This window comes from Salvelinus sp. IW2-2015, linkage group LG1 (genome assembly GCF_002910315.2).
Source record: "Salvelinus sp. IW2-2015 linkage group LG1, ASM291031v2, whole genome shotgun sequence".
NCBI lineage: Eukaryota > Metazoa > Chordata > Actinopteri > Salmoniformes > Salmonidae > Salvelinus > Salvelinus sp. IW2-2015.
The window spans coordinates 15,619,978-15,642,276 of NC_036838.1; the positions used below are offsets into that span (position 1 = coordinate 15,619,978).

Consider the following 22,299-nt stretch of genomic DNA (forward strand, 5'->3'; position numbering starts at 1 on the left):
GAGCGGTGTTGGGTTCCGTTGGAGGACATTCTGGATCCCAACATCCATGCTTTCCACTTCCTCGGGGTCGCCACCCTGGTCGGCGTCATCCTGCGGCAGGAGCCGCACATCAGAGGAGGGGTACTGTCACGTCTGCTCCTCCCCTCCGGCGCGCAATGTCGCCAGAATACTAACCACCGGTCCTGGGATTCATCATTAAGCACACCTGGCATCCTTCATTATGCACACCTGCAGATCATCATGATTCACACCTAGACTCCATTACCTTCCTCATTACCTACCCTTTATATGTCCCACCCTTATGTTCATTCCTCAGTCGGTATTGTTTCCTGTTTTCATGCTATCTCGCCACTGTTAAGCTGTCTTGTTTCATGTTTGTTGTTTTATTAAACATTCTCTTTCTCATCAGGTCTATGAGTCCCTTCTCCTTCCCTCGCATGTTTGGGGTGCCGTCAGTGCACACAGAAGCCAGATTTGACAAGTCAATATTATTATCAGCAAAAAATAGGGCTTTCAGAGTATCCTCTCCTTGTGTTTGTCCTTGAAGGGGCAGTAAACATAAGTTCCTCTCTGAATGACTCGTTTTGAGGGAAGCGGACCCAAACACATAATTTAGCAATGTCACATACATCAGTGCTTTTGTCAAGCGCAATACTAAAACATGGCACCACGGATATGTCAGTTATCAGTTGCTTACCGATGTCCTCACCGATGTCTTGTTATGGTCGAGTCTGACTTGCAGTCCCTTAATTTGCTTTGAAATAGCTTCCTTGTTTGTGAAATTTGCATACAATATTTCGGCTGAGGCGTCTGTGAAGGCCTTCTTGTTTCTCACGAGTATCCAAGCAATCTCATATGTTGCCTCTGTCGTTTTCTCTGCAACAGTGCTAGATCTGTCCACTTGTTGTTGTCCTTTGAGCTGTCCTTTAAGTTGCGCTATTTTGTTGTTTCTGAGGTTGCTTTGTGGTGGATATGTTTTTTCAAAGTGGGCATGGTGTGACTGGAAATGTCGCTCTCAATTTGCTCGTTTAAAACAATTGACTGCCTTCTGGCAAATAAGACAAAGTGAGCTAGTCCCATCAAGTACAAAAAAATACTTGCCTGTCCATTTCTCTTGGAACTTTCTGTGTTCTTCTTGAATCGACCGTATCCTTCTCTTAGCCACCAGAGCCAATTTAGCCACGCTAGCTACGTTAGCTATCTGCATTTCCCCACCACCATCTTCCGGATTTTCCTGGTTCTCCGGTGGTTGCTCGTTCACAGCTTGTTCTCCAGCTCTTCCCCTACATTTTCATTGTCAATAGATTTACGTTTCTTTTTTACAATAAAATGATCCATGTCGACCAGACTGCAAAAATAGCTAGTAGCAAACTGATATGTGTCGGTCGCTGTAGCTGAGCAGTTCCATTCTATTTCGGCCTTTCTGTTCAACAGCTGCACTATACTGCCATCTATCTGCCGTCCAGTGAACAATACACATATTCAATGAAGTGATTCAGGCCTGCATTAAAAACATTGAATTGAAATTGTATCATTGTTATGTATTATGGAAGGAAAATAGGAAAATCACTGTGAGCCGCAAATTAAGGGCTCGGCCTGCGGGCTGCACAATGAGTACCACTGATCTAGTATAATGATTAGCCTCATACACATTGTCTGTTGGTATCGTTTATAAAATTGAGAACATATAAACAATATGTGAGTTAAGCTATTCTCTGCTTCAGATGCACAATGTCAAGGATGAATTGCAAATGCCCATATGGCTAAGGGGTGCACGTTTTGGTTTTTAACCTAGCACTACACATCTGAGCTGATTCAAATAATCATCTAATCATCAAGCTTTGAATAATTTGAATCAGCTGTGTAGTGTTAGGGAGAAGAAAAAAAACGTGCACTCCTTTTGGTTCGGAGGACTGAGTTTGGGAAACGCTGGGCTAATGCCATCATACTGTAGTCCAGTGGTTCCCAACTCCGGTCCTCAACTCTCCCCAACAGTACAGAGTTTTATTGTTATCCCAGAAAAGCACACCTGATTCAACTTGTCAACTAATCATCAGGCCCTCAATGAGTTGAGTCAGCTATGTTTGTCTGGGGCTGCAACAAAAATGTGCTGTGGGGGGTACTCAATGACTGGAGTTGGGAACCACTGCTGTAGGCGTATGACTGCATTGGCGTTGCATGCCGTTATCAGCTGCAAAATGGGTTCACATGGCTGATATCCTGATAAAAGAGTGACAATCAAATAAAACTAATTGGAGAGCTTACAACTGAACAAAAATGTAGGTAATGTTCATTTAAGAAAAATAACAGACAAATTAGAGTTAGATTCCCTTACCCTCTTTTATTGCAGGATTGTAAGATGTAATTAATCAAAATTGACACAATTTCATCTTGAAAAATAGTTTACAATTAAAACAAGTAAACACTTCAGAATCAACACAATTTTATATAATTTCAAAGTGAACAAGTAGTCTAATTCATATGTGAAGGTTAGACATCTTAGTACCAAGTGGGCTATTACTAAAACATAATTTAATTTGAACAAAAAAAAGTTAACCTCACTCCACTGATCCATTTACATTTTTACATTTAAGTCATTTAGCAGACGCTCTTATACAGAGCGACTTACAAATTGGTGCATTCACCTTATGATATCCAGTGGAACAACCACTTTACAATAGTGCATCTAACTCTTTTAAGGGGGGGGGAGAAGGGTTAGAAGGAGTAGGATTACTTTATCCTATCCTAGGTATTCCTTAAAGAGGTGGGGTTTCAGGTGTCTCCGGAAGGTGGTGATTGACTCCGCTGACCTGGCGTCGTGAGGGAGTTTGTTCCACCATTGGGGTGCCAGAGCAGCGAACAGTTTTGACTGGGCTGAGCGGGAACTGTACTTCCTCAGAGGTAGGGAGGCGAGCAGGCCAGAGGTGGATGAACGCTGATCCCTGATCTACTGGCTGAGCAGACTTCTGTTCCAGCCAAGCAATAGCACACTTGATTATCAACTAATTAGGTTTGATAAATTCAATCAGGTGTGCTAGTGCTGGGCTGGAACAGAAGACTGCACACCCAGCTGGGTTGGCCTGCTTCAGTTGTAATAGGTTTATACAGTACATTGACTTTTAAACTGTATTTTTGTTTACAAAATGTGCTAACATAGGTACACATAATTCTTGGTATACAAGGATTTACCCTTATTCTCTTGCGACATTCATTGGGACCTCATCTGCAGACAGGGTTACACAGCTCTCTGTATCTGAGGACAGAAAAACATAAAACAGGCTAAATTATTCTCATATTAGACAGCATTGAATATTATGTTACTATATATCTCTGTCCTCAGTTTATCTCGCTAAGGACTGGAACTGGAGAATCTTTTCATAATATCTTCCCACAAAGGTACCTGCCATATCCAGAGTAGCCTACTCTCCATTCCGACAGCTGTAACTGCTAGCTAATCCTTTCACCCTCTTCCATGGCTGTTACTGTAGCAAGCTAGCTACAAATGCATTTCAAGTTATAACAATACATACATTATATCAAGATAGGTAGCTAACTAGCTAATATGAAGTTAGCTAACTGGTGATATTTAATTCACTTGGCTAGCTATACAGTATGTAAAGTTAGTTAGCTACTGTAGCTAGCTATCCTAGCAAACATTATGTTAGCAGCTCATTTTAGTTAGCCTGCACACAAAGTTCCTGCAGCTATCATTTTCAAAATATATGTTTTTACTTGAATAGGTTCTCCCACTGCCTCTGTTTTCTGGATCCTTCGAAAAAAATCAATAATGGGCAATCTGGAAGCAAAATGCAGCCAGCCATGTGGACAATTGGAGGACTTTCCCCAGACTGACTGATCTTCCAACATGGCGCCTTGTGCGGTTGCTAGGTGATTTGTGATGCAACTGCAGGCCCTCTATACCGCTCTGTTGATATCACATACATTATCAAGCATTTCACACATATTATCCAGATACTGACTGTTAGCACTTGGTGGTCTATAGCAGCTTCCTACAAGAATGGGCTTAATGTGGGGCAGATGAACCTGTATCCATATTACTTCAACAGTATTTGACATGAGATCCTCTCTACGCTTAACTGGAATATAAACTACAACACCACCCCCCGTTAGCATTTCTGTTTGCATGTTATAACTATATATGCCTACCACTATACCATCAAAGGTATTATCTAAGTGAGTTTCAGAGATCAGTATATGAATGTCATCTGTTACTAGCAAGTTGTCGATTTCATGGACCTTGTTTCTTAGGCTACATACAGGATGTTAATGTCGGCTATTTTTAGAATTTTTCTGGGATGCTTGATTGTTTTACTGAGCAGCTTATCAGAAGTAGACATGAAAGTGATATTTATATTTGAGCTGATAGTGCAGGGTGAGCTGCACACAGTGAACTTCCTACTAGGGCACAATGCCTCAGTGATAATAGTTTAACTCTGGTTCATAGACATATGATTACTGCATACAATAGCTATAGGATTGACAGAGGCATTCAGGGACTTAGAGGGACATAAATACTTATATTATGACTTCCAACGCTCATGGGACAATGTACATTTGCTGCAGCACTACGACAACTCAGAGACACAATGGTAGGGATTATCTGAGCAGGGCTTGGTTCATTGATAAGTCATTGTCCAGGAGCCAAGATGATTTGGATGGACTCTGTCATTCCTGTAAAGCGTCTTCTGTTTCCAGAAGGTGACAAAGTTATCTCTAAAAGTTATGCCAATGTAAGGGGCTTATTACAGTTGTATTCCAGCCACTAGGGGGTACTCAGGTGAAGCCCATGGGAAATAAAGAAATATAGTTTAAGTGAATTGGGGAGAGGAAGAAAGATGAACAAAAAGTGCTGTAAACTGCTGTTACATGTGCTGATATGATTAAAGTCAAGTAAACAGTACCTTTCGTGGTGTAGTTTATATTATAAGCTCATAGAAAGGGTAACACCAACAAAGCTACAGTAATCTTTTAGCCAGGTGTGTAATGCCAGTAGCCTGCTGAATCTTTCACAGCCGCGGTCCAACGATGGTACCTGGCCTGAAATAATTGGCTGCTTTTTTAGAAACTTTCAAAGCTAGAATCAGTTTTTTTTTTTATCCATTTTTAGCAGTTCCGAGCTAGCCCTCCTAATGTTGTTTGACCCCACATGGACTACAAGAGCATCATCCCCCCCTGGCTTCCACAGCATTTTTCTGTAGGGTTTGTAAATTAACATACTATAGCTTTATTCATGTTAACACTCCCATGGAGTTCACAGAACGGAGTATGTCTTAAGTCATCTTCGCACAGCTTATCTGCCCATAGAAGCTGTGTCGTTACAAATAAGTATCTGACTTTTTTTCGTTCTAGTTTGCTTTTTTGTGTCCACCACACTGGGGTAGTGGGCTGAAGAGGGGGTGTTCTGGGAGAGGGGTGCAGGGTAGTTTGGTGGAACATGAACCTTACCTCCCACTTCCCCAATGTGGGATGATTATTTCTAACGACTGTCGATGGTATTATATGCCTATGATTAAATTAAGAAAGAAAAAAGAGACGGAACCTTGCAAAAAAAAAATACTGTAACGACCCGGTATTGTGTTCTGTGTTTGTGGGTGTGTTATGGTTCTCATGGCTACTAGCAGGGGTTAAATATGTCAGGACAGATGGAAAGGTTGGGGGGGTATGATGGGTAATACCGCGGGATTTGGAAATGCATAAATAGGGATTACTGTCTCATTGTTCTCTCTCTTCTGTTCGTGCCTTGATCTGTTCCTATGAGAGTGACTCTTGACCCGACAGGGTAACATTGTGTACGTTCGGCATTTAGCGGCGTGGGTTGTGGCCGGAACAATAGCCCAGTTTAKGAATAAACCTGTGTTCTGACCTGCACACCTAGAGTCCGTCTCTTTTCCCTTTATGACCCAGCCGGGTCATTACATTGGTGTCAGAAGTGCTTTCGAATAACGGGATCGTGACTAGGCGAGTTAGCTGTTCAGTATAGGCCGGGTTGGCTTTAGGCGTGACTCGCATCTACGGTCATGTCGCTTGGGGCGAGGTGGAAAAAATTAAGGAAGAGTCGGACAAAGTGTCCGTTGTGGGCTCGGGGTACCCGGTCGGGAGGGTCAGGCGGCGACTGCCGTAGGGAAGCTGGAGAGCGCACATGGCGGGAGTTAAATTGTCAGTCAGCAAGATGGCAGAACTGGCGGGTTTTCCTTCACACCGCTCGAGAGCTGACGTCACGGCGACGGGGATATCGACGTCACCGGGTCGGAAATGGCTGGGCTGCTAAGGTAACAGAGATGGCGGCGACCTATTGCCATTAGCCACGGTAGCGGCTAAACTACCAAAGTTTCAATGGACAAGGTAAATGGGAAGTTTTTTTCACTCAATTCGAGTTGTTGGCTAGAGCCGGGAGGTGGTCTGACGAGACGAAAGCGTTACAGCTTGCCTGAGCCTGGCAGAGGAGGCGTCGGAAATGCCTGCTAACGCTAGCCCCGGACGAAAGGGACGACTATGGTGCGCTAGTGGAGATTGGGGGGCCGTTTCGGCAGCGACGCGCAGCCCAAACATGCTGCGGATTGAACTGTGTAACAAAATGAGACTTCCAGGGGGAATCATTAAAGGCGTTGGCAAGTGGTATTCTGAGCCTGACCAGGCGGGCTTATGCAACTATGCCGATTGGGGTGCAAAGACGGCTGGCACGGGAACAGTTTTATTAGAGCGCTCTCTTCCACCGGAACTGGGTAAGCATGTTCGATGGCGGACCCACCATCTCTGGGGCTGGCAGTGGAGATAGCCAGGAAGAGGGAGCTGATCTGGGGTGAGGGAGTGAGAGTGGAAGTCCGCCAGTCAACCAGAGGTGAGAGCAGCGGTGGCTGGGGTGGCCAGGGGTCAAAACGGAGTGGGTTGACGAGTTGGGCGGGCTAGTCAAGGACTGCTTCGCTGTCATGGAGAGGGGCTCCAGGCAACGTCGCAGTGTCAGCTCAGCTCCTATTGTCTGCTGGGTTGTGGCCAGCCTGGCCACATTCAGCGAGAGTGTGACAGATTCCCCCGTCACCAGGGAAACGACAGCGGGTTCGCGCGCAGGGGGCTGCGTGGGCCACCCGCCCCGCCCCCGAACCCACTGTAAGCAAAGAAGGTACCCAGCAGCGCAGACAAGAGGGTGGGGACCTGCTCCCCAGGGTGTAGCTGCCGCCGGTTTTCCTAGTCCTGTAGTTGTGGTGGGACGTACCACCGTTGGGACTTCTGCAATGTCATCGTCAAGGTAGAGGGGGTGGAATGTTTGGCCCTGGTCGACACGGGCTCTACAGTAACCCTGGTGAGACAGACATAACTATACCTGTTGGGGTGCGGGTGGAGCCGACCCTTGTCCAGCTACGGACCTGTCACGGGGGAGCTAGCCCCCATGTTAGGGAAGTGTCAGCTATCTGTGACCGTGGGGGGGAGAACTGTGGGGTGTCCGGTGTGGGTAGCAGCGGTGCAGGACCCCTGTATACTGGGAATGGACTTTTTGAAAAACTGTGGGGCTCAGTTGGACTTAGAGTCGGGACTTTTGAGGCTGTGGGGGGCCGCACAGTGGGAATGTCGCCTTCGGGAGGGCCAGCAGGGGGCAGGGCTTGTCCCTCCGTCTTCCTCCAAGCTTGCAGAGACTCCACCGGTCATCCCGGCTGCTCCCTTGGTCGTTGTGCCATCCCAGCAGCTGTCTCGGCGGCGACGGCCTTCACTCCCCATCATGGTGGCAAAGCACAGGCAGCCCAGTAGCCCAAAATACACTGGCTCCTTCACCCCATCAGCCGCGACGGGGGGAAGGAGGAGGCTATCGACGCCGTCGAGGCTGTGTGGGCTGAAGAACTTCTCAGGGTCTGGATGAGGGACAACAGAGACAGTTAAAGCAGCTGCTGTTGGACTTTAAAGATAGCTTCGCTTGGGGGGTAAGATGAGGTAGGACAAACGCACCTAGTCCAGCACGAAATAGACACTGGGGACGCCGACCATTAAAATTCGCCCCGTCGTATTCCCCTTGCCAGGAGGGAAGGCAGCAGACACAGCTATTGTAGACATGTTGCGGGCTGATTTATTGAGCCATCAGATAGCCCATGGTCCGCGCCGGTGTCGCATGGTGCCTAAGAAAGGGGGTAAACTTAAGGTTTTGTGTTGACTACGAGGGGCCTAAATTCTGTACCACCAAAGACTCTTATCCCCTACCGAGGATTGATGAGTCGCTAGACAACGTGAGAGGTCCTCGTGGTTCTCTCCTTGATCTGCGCAGTGGCTACTGGCAGGTGCCCCCTCTCGCCAGGGGCACGTGAAAAAACGGCCTTCTCCACGGATAGGGGCCATTGCAGTTCAAGGTGCTGTGCCTTCGGGCTCTGTAATGCTCCTGCCACCTTTGAGAGGCTCATGGACAGAGTGCTGGCGGGGGTTCGAGAGACGAGTGTGTTGTGTACCTAGACGACATATTGGTGCACGGCACATCGTTTGAGGGGGCACTGGGGGCAATTAGGCGAGTGTTGGAGAGGATCTCGGGGGCGGGGCTAAAATACACCCGGGAAAGTGCATTTTCAATGCAAAGGGAGGTGGCGTTCCTGGGGCATCAGCTGGGTGGTGAGGGCATCAGCACGGATGCCAAGACAAAGTAGAGGCTGTGAGGGGGTGGCCAGTTCCAGGGGGAAAAAAGAGGTTAAGAGCTTCCTTGGGGCTGGCATCCTACTATCGTAGGTTTTGTGAAGGGGTTTTGCGGGGGTAGCGGCTCCTTTGAACCACCTTCTCAGGAGGACACTGTTTTTCAGTGGACCGAAGAGCACCAGCGGGCGTTTGAGGCCCTCAAAACGTGCCCTGATGGAGGCCTGTCCTGGCCTCACCAGACCCGAACCGTCCGTTCATCCTGGACACCGACGCAGCAATGAGGGCTTGGGGGCTGTGCTTGCTCAGCGTGGCCCTGATGGGGAACACGTAGTAGCTTATTACAGCAGAAACTTTTGATAAGGCTGAAAAAACGCTTACTGGCGTGACAAGGAGAGAGCTTTTGGCTGTCGTGGCAGCAGTACAGCCATTTCAAGTACCTACCTGGGGGCCTGCCGTTTGTGGTCCGGACGGATCACTCCGCCCTGCAGTGGCTTCTCTCGCTTCAAGGAGCCAGAGGGTCAGATTGCCCGCTGGCTGGGGAGCTGCAACCCTACGACTTCCAGGTGGGCACAGAGCCGGCCTTCCGCCACAGCAATGCAAGACGCCTTTGTCCCGCCGCCCGTGTGCTGAGGATGGCTGTGGGTACGCGCCAAACGGGTGGAGGAGAGAGAGAAACTGTGCAGGGAGGAGGGAGTCACCTGCCGACGGTGAGTCAGCTGAGTGTGAACAGAGTGCCGGGCAGCTTGAGGCTGTGGACGTTGGGGAGTGGAGGCGTCGCCAGGAGGAGGACGCAGAGCTGCGTCCTGTGCTGCGGTGGGTGGAAGAGAGAAGACGACCGCCGTGGGGGGAAGTAGCCCTCCTATCACAGTCAGCCAAAGGACTGTGGGCTAAATTCACAGTCCTTAGAGTGGCTGAGGGAAGTGGCTCAGAGGGGGTGGAAAAAGCCAGCGACTGGAGAAATTACGTGGCAGGTAGTGGTGCCCAAAAAGGCTGCAGGGGAGCGTGTTACAGCAGCTTCATGGGGGAGTAGGCGCAGGGCATTTTGGGGTCTCCAAAACGTTAAACGCGCATGCGTAAAGGCTTCATTGGCAAGGCACAGGAGGGATGTTGAGGACTTTTGTAGGCAGTGTTGTAGCGGCACAGGTGAGTGTCGCTATGCTGAAAGTGTGCTGCTAAAAAGGACCTCCAGGTCAGTCACACGCCCTCCTACAACAATTCCGCAGTAGGGGAGCCCATGGACGAGACTGGGGGTAGACATAGTAGGCCGTTTCCAACCACAGACAGCGGTAAAAGGTGGATCTACACAGCCATGGAACTACTGCACCAAGTGGCCGGAGGCTTACGCTCTCCCAGACCAGGAGGCGGGACAATAGCTGATGCGTTGGTGGGGGAATAATCAGGTCGGTTTGGGTGCCACAGTCTATTCACAGCGAACCAGGGAAGAAACTTCGTAGTCACGGGTGTTCTCAGAGTTAGTGTAGACGGTTAGGCGCGGAGAAGACGCGCACTACTCCGCTTCACCCGCAGAGTGATGGGCTGGGTGGAAAGATTTAACAGAACATAGCACAGCAATGGCTATCGTTACCTCAAAACACAGAGAGATTGGGACATCCCATTACCGTTTATTCTATGGCGTGTAGGTCGGCTGTTCAAGATCGACTGCGTGCTCCCCAGCACTACTAATGTTAGGTCGTGAGTTGCGCACCCCAGCCGAACTGACGTTTGGCCACCCTCCTGATAATGACGACGGGGTTTTGCCTGGCCGCGAACTATGTGTGTCGTCTGCAGAACCGGTTAGAAGCGGCTCACACCTTCGCAAGAGAGCAACTCGAAAACGCAGGGGTGCGCCAAAAGCGCGCACTACGACTCGCGCGCTAGGGGGAGGCCACTTTGGAGCGGGAGAATGTGTGTGGCTTCACAACCCCACGCGCAAGAAGGGGCGGTGCCCAAGAGCTGGACAGTGCATGGGTGGGGCCGTGTCTGGTGATAGAGAGAGTGGGGGAGGTGACGTACCGGGTGAGGTTCCCCCACGGAGCAGGAAGGTGGTGGTCCACCGGGATCGATTGGCACCCTACAGAGGGAGGAAAACGGTAGGCGAATGGGAGTGAGGGCTCTGATGTGAGCCCACGGGAAACAGTCTAACGAGGAGACTCTAGCACAACCTGAGCCTGGGGAGGGGCTGCTTCTTCGGAGGGCGCTGGAAATGACATTGGGGCAGAGGAGGTTCTGGGGGCCACCGCTGAGAGTCACGGGGAGGCCCAAGAGACTGATGCGACCTCCGGGTCGTTTTAAGGATTTTGTTGTGTAACCCTAGGGGCTAGGGTTTAGAAAGGGGGGGCTATGTAACGACCCGGTATTGTGTTCTGTGTTTGTGGGTGTGTTATGGTTCTCATGGCTACTAGCAGGGTTAAATATGTCAGGACAGATGGAAAAGGTTGGGGGGGTATGATGGGTAATACCGCGGGATTTGGAAATGCATAAATAGGGATTACTGTCTCATTGTTCTCTCTCTTCTGTTCGTGCCTTGATCTGTTCCTATGAGAGTGACTCTTGACCCGACAGGGTAACATTGTGTACGTTCGGCATTTAGCGGCGTGGTTGTGGCCGGAACAATAGCCAGTTTTATGAATAAACCTGTGTTCTGACCTGCACACCTAGAGTCCGTCTCTTTTCCTTTATGACCCAGCCGGGTCATTACAATACATTAAAAAACTATTTATAATAAAGAGAGAAATTATTATAAAAATTGTTGGAGGTGGGTAAAACTTTTAATAAAATAAATATTAAAACAAGTCAGTATCTGGCTACTAGTAAAAGTAAGCATAACGCTACAGAGGTGCACCAGTCAGTTTGTTTTCCTTAACTTTTGCGCCCTCTCAGACATGGAGTTCCTGGAGGTCCTGACTGAAGGTCTCAACAGGGTTCTCCTGGTGCGCGGTGGCGGTCGTGAGGTCATCACCATCTACTCTTGAGAGCAGCCACCCCCCCCCCCCCCCCAAGTCCCTGATCCCCCCCCCCCCCCCCCCCCCTTCCATTTGTTTCTGTCAGACACTCCCTCACACCCAAGCAATACCCCATCTCACCTTGCGTCTCTTCACGCTATCTTCTGTTTGCCTTAAAACACACTCTCACACGCACAAACACACAATCTATTCAGACTAGTAGGATGCTATTTAGATTACCTCACACACTTTAGAGCCTTTTCCGGTCCTCTGAGATGTCAGAGGTAGCCTCTTTTAGCTTCATATCCAGACCACATATCATCTAGAGCAGATGGCTCAGAGACTTCGCCTCCCCCTGTCCGTGGCCCAAATAACCTACAAAGGAAAGGTTTAGTCCAATTCACCCAGCAAGATTATCAATCAGTACTCTGAAATGAAATAGCGTGAAATACTGCCCTCTGCTGATTGCAGGTAGCCATCACAGTCCAGTTCCACACCCTTTGTGCTATTCATAGCTGCCTATTGGTCAATCCACTGGTCACTTGGTTATGGAGTCAAGGATACAGAGGGTTAGGTGAGCTGGGTTGTTCAGTGTGATGTGTGTGTCTGCGTGTGTTTAAGGCTGCGTTTGCACAGGTAGCCCAATTATGATGTTTTCTTCAGTAATTGGTCTTTTGACCAAATCAGATAAGCTCTGAAAAAGATCTGATGTGATTGGTCAGAAGACCAATTATTGGAAAAAATATCAGAATTGGGATACCTGTGTAGACGCAGCTTAAGTGTCTCATTCATCCGATTGTGGTTTGTTTTTATGAGGGGATGTTTTAGAGTGCCATCAATTTGGAGTCACCTACCTATCAACATGGAGTAGCATACCGCAAGACTGAACAGTGGTCAGTGGAGAACTGAGGATGTTGACGTTGTGTAGCTAGTCGTGTATATGACCCTGCGAAACCACAGCGAAGAGAGAATACCAAAAGACTCCTGTGGGAAACCCTGTTCATTAAGTGCGGAGATAACCACCGTCGAGAAAGACTGCTACCCATGGTCATGGTTGGTGGTTTGAAGAGAACTTGGTCATTCTTTTAATCAGGGTAAGTTGTGAACGAAGGAACAAAGTTTGGAGGAAGATGGGAGAGAAACGAACAAGCCTCCGGGATGACATAGATCGTGCTCTATGAACTTTGACCTCATCTTGAGTACAACATGTCGTCCTCATGTCGCTGTACTTTGTTTTTGCTCTCCCACTGTCATCATATTTATACTTCTCCCTTTTCCCCCTTTCTAAGTGTCTATGTGTCCCGTCTAGATCCAGCCACTGTTAGTGCCAAAAACAACAAGGCTAGCTTGATTTAAGATATTGATACGTTGTTATTAAACTGTGAGGAGCGTTCTTAGCGGAAAGGTCGTCTGACAGAAAAGCAGGGGCTCTATCTCAATGTACTTTCCTTGATTCCTACTATCCCCTTTGCTCGCCTCCTTGGACAGAGGAGAGACAAAGAATCGAGGAAAGACAATTGAAAAAGAGCCCCTGCTCTTATGTCAGACGACCTTTCCACTAAGAACGAGAAACTAAAAAGAGCCAGGGAAAGATTATGAGCAGAGAATGAGAAAGAAAAACGAGGAAGAGACAGGAATAGATTATGAGCAGTGAGTTCATCATTGTCAGACACCCACACCCCTTGACCCCAGTGTGGATCACTGTAAATAGTGTAAAAGCTCTGACACGTTGTTAATTATGAGTGTAGTATGTTTGTGACTTACTAAAAAGCTTCTAGTCGAGAAAATGTTCCTTCTCTCAAAGGGTCGGCTCAAAACTGCTTTTGGATGGCTTAGGCTCCTATCACTATGGTAACTGTCACTGTTTCCCTGACGAGTACTGCACCTGCACTGTCCCCCACTGTGCAACAGGTGATTTAATGAATTTACCAGTTCATTAAATGAACATTTTTCCACCTAGAAAACAAAATGTTGTTTCTTATGTTTATAGACAAAAGTTATGCATATTTATATAATAGAGATATCATTTTAATTATCGCAAAAAAATATATTATGTTGTTTTGCCAAATTTAGATATGTTTACATGTGCCATATAAAAAAATATTTTTTAAATGAAATAGATCTATGAAAGTCTAATATTGATTTAAATTACAGAGTACAAATTGTGCATTAGGTTGAAGGGTTAGTGTGCAATTAAATAGTAATAGATATAAAGTGATGGAATGGAAAAGGGTTACACAGCTATGAAACTCACCCCATCCGTAACACTGAACCCTATGCAGTATAATCCAAATATGTGATTTCGTATCCACAAAATTGGCACAGATTTGAGCCAATATGTATGGCCCTGACAATGAATGGATTATTAGCTAATTACAACAAAGACGTTTAAAGTGAATTTTGAAAGGAATGTGCAATAGCTGAAATTTGGTCTCACATATTCATGTTATTTATTTTTTTACTCATCTATTTTGTATGTAGATTTCATATGTCTAAGGAATTTATTAATATATCACAATGACCAAGGACAACTATCATCATGTATTTATTTTGTGTTTTTAAAGTCACTTGCACTTGTAGTAGAACTATGAATATATATATATATATATAATAGAGGGTTCAAAACAACAAATTACACTAGTTTATAGAGATGTTGAACCCAGTATTTATGTTTAAAGTGTTGTTTGAAAGTCAGACTCATATGTTGTGAATTCTGCTAGTATTATTAGAGTTATTTGTAAATTAACACATCTAAAGGAACATACAAAAGATATCAGAAAAAGGGTAGGCATATATAGAAATACATATCAATGCTGGTGGTTTGTCTCCTCCAAGACAGGACCCGGCTTTACCTATTAACTATTGACCTGAGAGTCTTTCTGGACAGGAGTCTTTTTCAGCTTTGGAAGAGAACTTTCCTGAATATATTATACAGTATCTTGAGGCAATACTTATACCATTAGGGTGCAATTTGTTTGGGAGTCCGGGGGGAGTCCGGGGGCAGTCCCCCCCCCCCCCCCCCCCCCAGTGCTTTTTTATTATTTTCACAAATGGCACTGTTGATTATTCCATCCTCTTCAATCCACATTTAGCCTAGAGAAACTCTTAGCCCAGACTGCAACTTTGAACGTTTTATCAAGTTGAATTGACAACAATCGTGCAATAAAGTGTTGTTAGAACTTAAAGATAGTAAAGTTCTTTGTTTTACATTTTGATTGATATGTGTGAAATGTTAACTGCAATTCACTGGTAGTTCTCTGCCAGTTACATCAGATCTCTTACTAGAGCAAACTCTAGCGACTGGTCTAGCCACTGCTAGTTTTTACATATGGCCAATATATGACTACAACCATATGACTCTCTCCTATTATTACACAATTTGATTAATAGACACTCATATCAACTTTCAAAATACTTGGCTATTTTGGAATTTTACTACAACATTGCCTGCATTGACTGAGCCTTTAATCTATTTATAAAGAAAAGATCTCAAATGTTGGTGAAAAAAGGATTTATGGGAAATGAGTTTGTTTGAATTTCCAATGTGTTTTATAATTACTGTTTGCATGGTCTTATGTGGAAATATTTGTTTCAGTGGTATATGGTGTGATGACTTATATGTACAAGGCAAGTGGTTTGGAAGGAGAATGTCCTCCATCTACACTAGGGCTCCCTTTGGGGGTCTGTGATTAAACTACAAGACGTTGCTTTGGTCACAGAAAAGAGAACTTGAGAATGATTGCCTCGTGGTTACATAGTTAGACATTGAAAACAAGTATTTTGCAAAAAAAAAGTATAAGTTCACAATATTGTTGTCAATCTTGCTAAATTAATGTATCGTAACGTAATATGAGTTTATGCGTTGAATAGATGGGCCTGAGAGATGTTCCTTTTGCTTTGTATATAACACTGCAGTCAAAAACACTATAGCCTACGGCGATGTTTGTTGTCCTTTGTTGTACACTGTTTTATCACTGTGGACAAAGTCTTAGCGTTTTGTAAGATTATGTGCAATATTGTTTTTTTACTTGGGGAATCATTTTTCATTTGGTTGTATAACATTGTTGTTTTTCATTGGGACACATTAACAACTGACAAGTTGGCGGTGTGCTCATTAGAATGTTTAGAGCCAGGTCTTATGGACCATAAAGTTATTTTGTGTTCATCTCCTCTGTGGTGGCTGAGACAGAAAAGCACTTTATCTAGAGCTAACACTTGTTGTGATTGAAGGTTAGAGGACATAATCAGTGTTTAATAAAAACTAACTTGCCCAGTTTACACACCGATTCATAGCTTCCTCTGGTGGTATGAGTGTGTACTGCAGCCAGTTGAAGTAAGATCTGGGTGACAGAGTGGGATAGCTAGATCAGATCTTGACATTACTCTGCCGTTTTTCACTGCAATTATATACTAACTTTTCATTTAATTTTCTTCCTTTCACTTTAAGTATGTGCAAGGGCAGTTTTGGCGTGCAGTAAAACTATTTGGTTGTTTTTCTTTTCTCCATTGTTTTTTGGAAAGAATCACAGTAGATGGTTGATTTGTTTAAAAAAATACTCTAATCTTGTATATGATTTAGGGTTAGATAAGTATTTATAATAAAATAAACAGGTTTGGAGTGCTTTTAAGCACAAAATATATTGGTGAATAAAAAATACAGTGGTTTGATTCATCCTGAAGTTGCCATATTAAATAGTTTAATCCATGAGATATTGCAAGGTGAGAAAACTGTACAATAGGGGTTGAACAGTAGTGCTATAAATCTACCCTAATAATCCTCACTAATCATGGAACTGTGATGACAACGGTCCAGTCGTGAACCACGCGCCTCGCTCTAGGTTTAAACTTCTACATATGACCCGTGTTCCATAATGATTCATATCCCAACCAGTGGCGACCCGTCATTCAGAGCAGAGCCCCACCTGTTTTGAGCCCCACATTTTTTGCAAAAAAACAGGGCTTTCCTGTTTTGCATGTTATTTTGGCATTAATACGTGTCACATATCAGTTTGCAAACAATGTAAAAAAATATATAGATATCATTGAGTTAATAAAGCTGCATACTAACATGGTCTCTTTTTTGTTTTCTTGAGTAAGGCAGCTCCAAAATGCAGGTGTAGCTCAGTGCTTTCTGTGGTGGTGGGGCAAGCCGGCAGAAAATACGGAGCGTTGTGCCGTGATTGGCTCAGTGTTCTGTCACTCATTGGGACACTACGTCACCGCCAAGTCTAAGGGTAGAGCTAGAAAATTCTAGCCCCTTGGGTCCTGCCATAGAGTTACATTAGAAGTTCCCATCCAAGAAGGCTCAAGGTCATTGGCCACAGATATAATTACGCCAAATCACATTATATGTACAGTAGCTTTGATTGGACTGATCATATCAACATCTTACTTTCAAAATCTTAGCTAGCGGCCTCCCAAGTGGCGCAGTGGTCTAAGGCACTGCACCGCAGTGCTAGCTGTGCCACTAGAGATTCTGGGTTTGAGTCCAGGCTCTGTCGCAGCCGGCCGCAACCGGGAGACCCATGGGGTGGCGCACAATTGGCCCAGCATTGTCCGGGTTAGGGGAGGGTTTGGCCAGCAGGGGTGTCCTTGTCCCATCACGCACTAGCGACTCCTGTGGCGGTCCGGACGCAGTGCACGCTGACACGGTCATCAGCTGTATGGTGTTTCCTCCAACACATTGGTGCGGCTGGCTTCTTAGTTAAGTGGGCTTTGTGTCAAGAAGCAGTGTGGCTAGGTTGGGTTGTGTTTCGGAGGATGCACGGCTCTCGACCTTCGCCTCTCCCGAGTCTGTATGGGAGTTGCAGCGATGAGACAAGACTATAACTACCAATTGGGAAGAAAAAGGGGTAAAACATATATATATAAAAAATCTCAGCTAGCACACATCATTAATCAAGTCGACAATCTACTGGCAAATCCTTTTTAATCCTTGACATATGAAGAGAAATGATGAAGAGAAATTATAGATAAAACGTATCGGTGCTCATCGGCCATTGGACATAAACATTACACAAGTTGGAAATTGCAAATTCAACAATGAGTGGTTTGGAAAGAATCAGTGACAGTGGCTAACTGCAAGCATTTCAAAGCAATCACTAGCCTGCTACTCAGTGGAGTGGCTGTGTGGTCCCAAATCTGGGATTAAGGGGCTCTATTCCAAGTTTAAAATTATAAACATTAAACATTGGCCATGCGGTCAATGAAGCATGATTTGTGCCGTGCTCAATACAACTTGACTTCAGTGAGTTCAAGACAAGTGAGAAGTTAGGAATAAAAAGGCTCCGAAAGGGAAAATACGTTTTGAACGGTCATCCAACTCGGAATTGTAAATCCGGCCTCTTTCTAGAGCTACGACCTGAAGATCAATGACGTCATCATGATTCCACCTTGTTTTTTTTGAAAGCACCATAAATCCAGAGAAACCAGACTTCGAGGACAGAGTTTGGCCACGAAGGACCACTGCACTACTTTCCTGTTCAAGCGAGCACAGCACAACAAGGTGAGTCCAAAAATGTATTGTATGCTGCTGCATAGATGATGTAATATGCCAGGGAGATATGTATACTGTAGCCAAGCAAGTAATACTAAGTGTATGTTGTGTAGTAAGATGTTAGTAGCCCATGTGCCTCACCCTAATAATTTGGTCTATTTACCCCTCTTAGTTTTATCTACTGTTCTGACTAGGTTGTGCACATGTAGCTTATAACCTGTTTTAGAGAAATGTTATCATCGAATATTGTAATTGATTTCATTGTCTACTTATATGCCCCATTTTATTTATCCTTCGGTTCTGACTTGGTGTACATGGAGTACACTGTAAGAACGGCTCAAGTTCTGAATTCTGTCGCTGTAAATTTCAAAAGTGCTAATCAAATATTTATGTTGACTAAGTCCGTCCTAGCTCGCTCATTACTACTATAATTTGTGCATGGCTAAAGAAGCCTATAGCTTGGGTCTCCAAATTTCATCCCTGCAAGTTAAGGCCAACATTTCATACATTTCACGGTGGAAAAGTTGATATGCTTCAGTTTTCTGACTGGTTGTAATCATAAGGTACAACTAGAATGTAGCCAGAATGGAATGGTGTTCAGAATGGAGATCAATTAAAGATAGTCATTAAATCATATGCATAAGCTATTTATTGCCATTTCAGAACCATGCATTGATTTAAAAACACCTTGTTACGTACGCCTCTTGGAAGAGGGAACGCAACACCCTGCTACAACTCAACTCCCCGTGGAGTGAAAGATTAATGGGACTGTAGTTGCGGGTAAGGATGACAAAGGCAGAGAATTTACCATTTACTGAGAATGTATTCCTTCACACTGTAAATTTGGGGAAAAGGGGCTGGACGGAACCAAAGCAAAGACAGTAAAAGTTTTTTTTAAACTCTCCTAACTTAGCTGCCTACCCACTACTTCCGTAATATTTTAGCACCACCTGGTGCGCTAACCAAAATACAGGGGGTGGTCCGCACAGGTCTTACCCAGTGTGCATAGACAGTAAATACTACAGGTTATGTATGCCCGCAGTCCTCGTGCCTAAGCACTCCCTAGATGCCTTCCCCTTCCCCCCTGGGAACAAATGAAAAATAATACAAACGTAAGTAAACAATTTCAATAAACAAAAACACTGCGTCCTATGGGGACACACATACCTTAGAAGTAGCGGCTACAAAATACTTAACAAAAACCTGTCTCTGAGCAACAACCAACACAGGACATAACCATCAGCTCCCTTTCAGCAACAATCAACACAGGACATACTAATAAGCTCTCTGTCTGAGCAACAAACACAGAACATAACCATCAGCTCTCTCTCAGCAAAGGAACACTGGCTTTTCTAGCTGGAGAAGGAGTCTGTAATGGGATACAGATGTATCCTCTGACGAGAGGGCGGGGTCAGCTCCAATTAGCAATGGGGCCGACCAATCAGCTGCTTGGGGGGAATCCAGGAAGCCATTTCCTGAAACATACACATACAAAAAAAAACACAACACAGAAATTGGGGAACGTAACACACCTTTTCATGATCTGTAGGCATCACGTGAAAATGTGTTGGAGAGCCTTTATGGATGAAAGAAAAAGAAAAGTGATTTGATGAATTCTGAAAATTGCCACATTCAGTCCTTCAACCCATGGTAATGTTGGAAGATTAGTGTACATAGAATTATAATAGGGAGAATAGTGTACAATACCCTGGTCTATTGCCCGCATGGAACTATGTGACCATGGAACTATGTGATGACAAGGTCAAGTATTGCGCCAAGGTTGGCAGCCGTCGCAGTGGGATACACTGCTGCAGAGGAAGAAAAAACTGTCAATGTGCTGCTGTTTATGCTGTTATGAGTTCAATTAAAGTTCAAGAACAGACTACTGTAAATGGAGGAGCAAAACCCAGCTTTGCCATTTTGGACCTCTTTCTAGCCCCATTTGATGGCAACGTTGAGAGCCTTACCTGCATGTGAGTCGGCTCTTAGGAGTCAAGAACCTAGGACATCAAAGAGAAAAGTCTTACTTCATGTCAGACACACACATACAAACCCCACTATGACAATTTACACACAATGGGACGATCTGAAGGGCACCATTCTGTGCTGTTCTCCCCATTCCGGTTTGGATGGGAATTTACATAAAAAGCATTGTCATGTGCAACAGCTCAATTTCAAGCAATGACAGTCTACCAGAGAGAGATGGAGGGAAAACAAGTAGGAGCAAATTAGATGGATAAAGGTGAAACAGAATGGCTGTTAAGACAGTGAAATAGACAATAGAACTAATAGGCGCTGGCAGGGTGAAAATTAAAAATGTAATGTGTCCAGCCAACCTATGGAGATAATTGTTCGAGAGTTGGCTAGCTAACATCATTCATAAAACAAATTATGCTAACCTTAGCGACATTTCTAGTTAACGTTACAATATATTTTCAAGTCAACGCGATCGGTCGTGTGCTTTCCAGTTGCGCCTTCAAAGTAGAAGTTCTGATTTTCTTTCGGGATCACAGGGAAAACTGCATTTTCGTTGCGACTGAGGCTGAGCATCCCCACAAAGCAGAACAGCCTCCCATGTTTGTTTACTTTTTGTATTGTCTTCCTCAACTGATGCATACACTGCAATGGCCAAATTATCCACCAAGATGCGAAATAATACAAATTTGGCTCAACAGAAACGAATAGTAAACAACAAACCGTTACCTGTGGTCATTCCTGCAATGCTGTGCATTTTCTATCCCCTGGAAATAACACTTCTAACTTAGTGTAAAATGTGGATTCCAAAAGCCTTTAAATATAAGGTCAGGAGTCCTTTACCTTAAAAACACAAAAATATGCATCTTAAAATTATATTTTATGCATTTTGAACACATTTTCAGCGGATGTAGGCATTTTTTCCATGGCCCCTGATGTTATTCATCAACTTCCACGAGAAATATAAGCCATTATAATAACATTTTAAATCTTCATTATTTTCTAGTCCTATTCATATTTTATCTTGTCAATAATGCTTTATTCATGATTATTGTATTTTATTTAAGATTTTCGGTGTGTCCTTTTCACCCTGTTAACGTCAGTTTGTTGTAATTCTCAATTTAAAGAAAACAACCCTTTCCTACAATGGCATTCAATAAGCTTCATTATTTCTTTGGTGGGAAAACATATAAACACTCAGTAGTATCTATTTTTCCATGTTTTATGTTGTTAGTCTGGGTTCAATCCCTGGCATCTCCACTCCTTTTAGGGGCTCCAGAGTGGCACAGTGGTCTAAGGCACTGCATCTCAGTGCTAGAGGTGTCACTACAGACCCTGGTTCGATTCCAGGCTGTATGGGGAGTCCCATAGGTTGGCGCACAATTGGCCCAGCATTTGGCCAAGCGGGTTAGGGTTAGGCCGGGGTAGGCCGTCATTGTAAATGATCATTTGTTTTTAACTGACTTGCCTAGTAAAATAAAGGTGCTTTTTTAAATTTTATGTCTCACTTATAAATGTCCTCCCTGTTAGGCAACGTTGTGCCATTAGTTGTATATAAAATGTACAACATTTCAAAATGTTAAAATATCCTGTTTAAGTGTTCATCATTGTGAAGCTCAATCTTACTCACTCACAGAGTTATGGCTAATTTAGGCTCCAAAAAATGCCTTTTTTTTTGTTGCAAACATCACCAAAACATGGAGTTTCACAGAGCAACTATCATCATTACTGCCGTTACGCATGGTGTGTACTTCCAAGAAATTGCGAAATAATGGACTTTCTGACGGGCCGCCCCCAGGTGGTGAGGGTAGGAAACAACATCTCCACCTCGCTGATCCTCAAATCTGGGGCCCCACAAGGGAGCGTTTTCAGCCCTCTCCTGTACTCCCTGTTCACCCATGACTGCGTGGCCATGCACGCCTTCAACTCAATCATCAAGTTTTCAGACGACACTACAGTGGTAGGCTTGATTACCAACAACGACGAGACGGCCTACAGGGAGGAGGTGAGGGCCCTCGGAGTGTGGTGTCAGGAAAATAACCTCACACTCAACGTCAACAAAACAAAGGAGATGATCGTGGACTTCAGGAAACAGCAGAGGGAGCACCCCCCTATCCACATCGACGGGACAGTAGTGGACGTTCGTTGGCGTACACATCACGGACAAACTGAAATGGTCCACCCACACAGACAGCGTGGTGAAGAAGACGCAACAGCGGCTCTTCAACCCCAAGAGGCTGAAGAAATTTGGCTTGTCACCTA

The 22,299-nt window shown here is 44.9% G+C and overlaps 1 protein-coding gene across 1 annotated transcript in view; it reads left to right on the top strand.

Moving 5' to 3' along the window:
- Positions 1-11,597, top strand: part of LOC111960734 (solute carrier family 12 member 5-like) — a 313,247-nt gene extending 301,650 nt beyond the window's left edge. The window contains exon 27 of the mRNA XM_070439127.1: positions 11,506-11,597. Coding sequence (XP_070295228.1) covers positions 11,506-11,597 — 92 coding nt within the window. The remainder of the gene's footprint in view (positions 1-11,505) is intronic.
- The last annotated feature ends 10,702 nt before the right edge of the window (positions 11,598-22,299 follow it).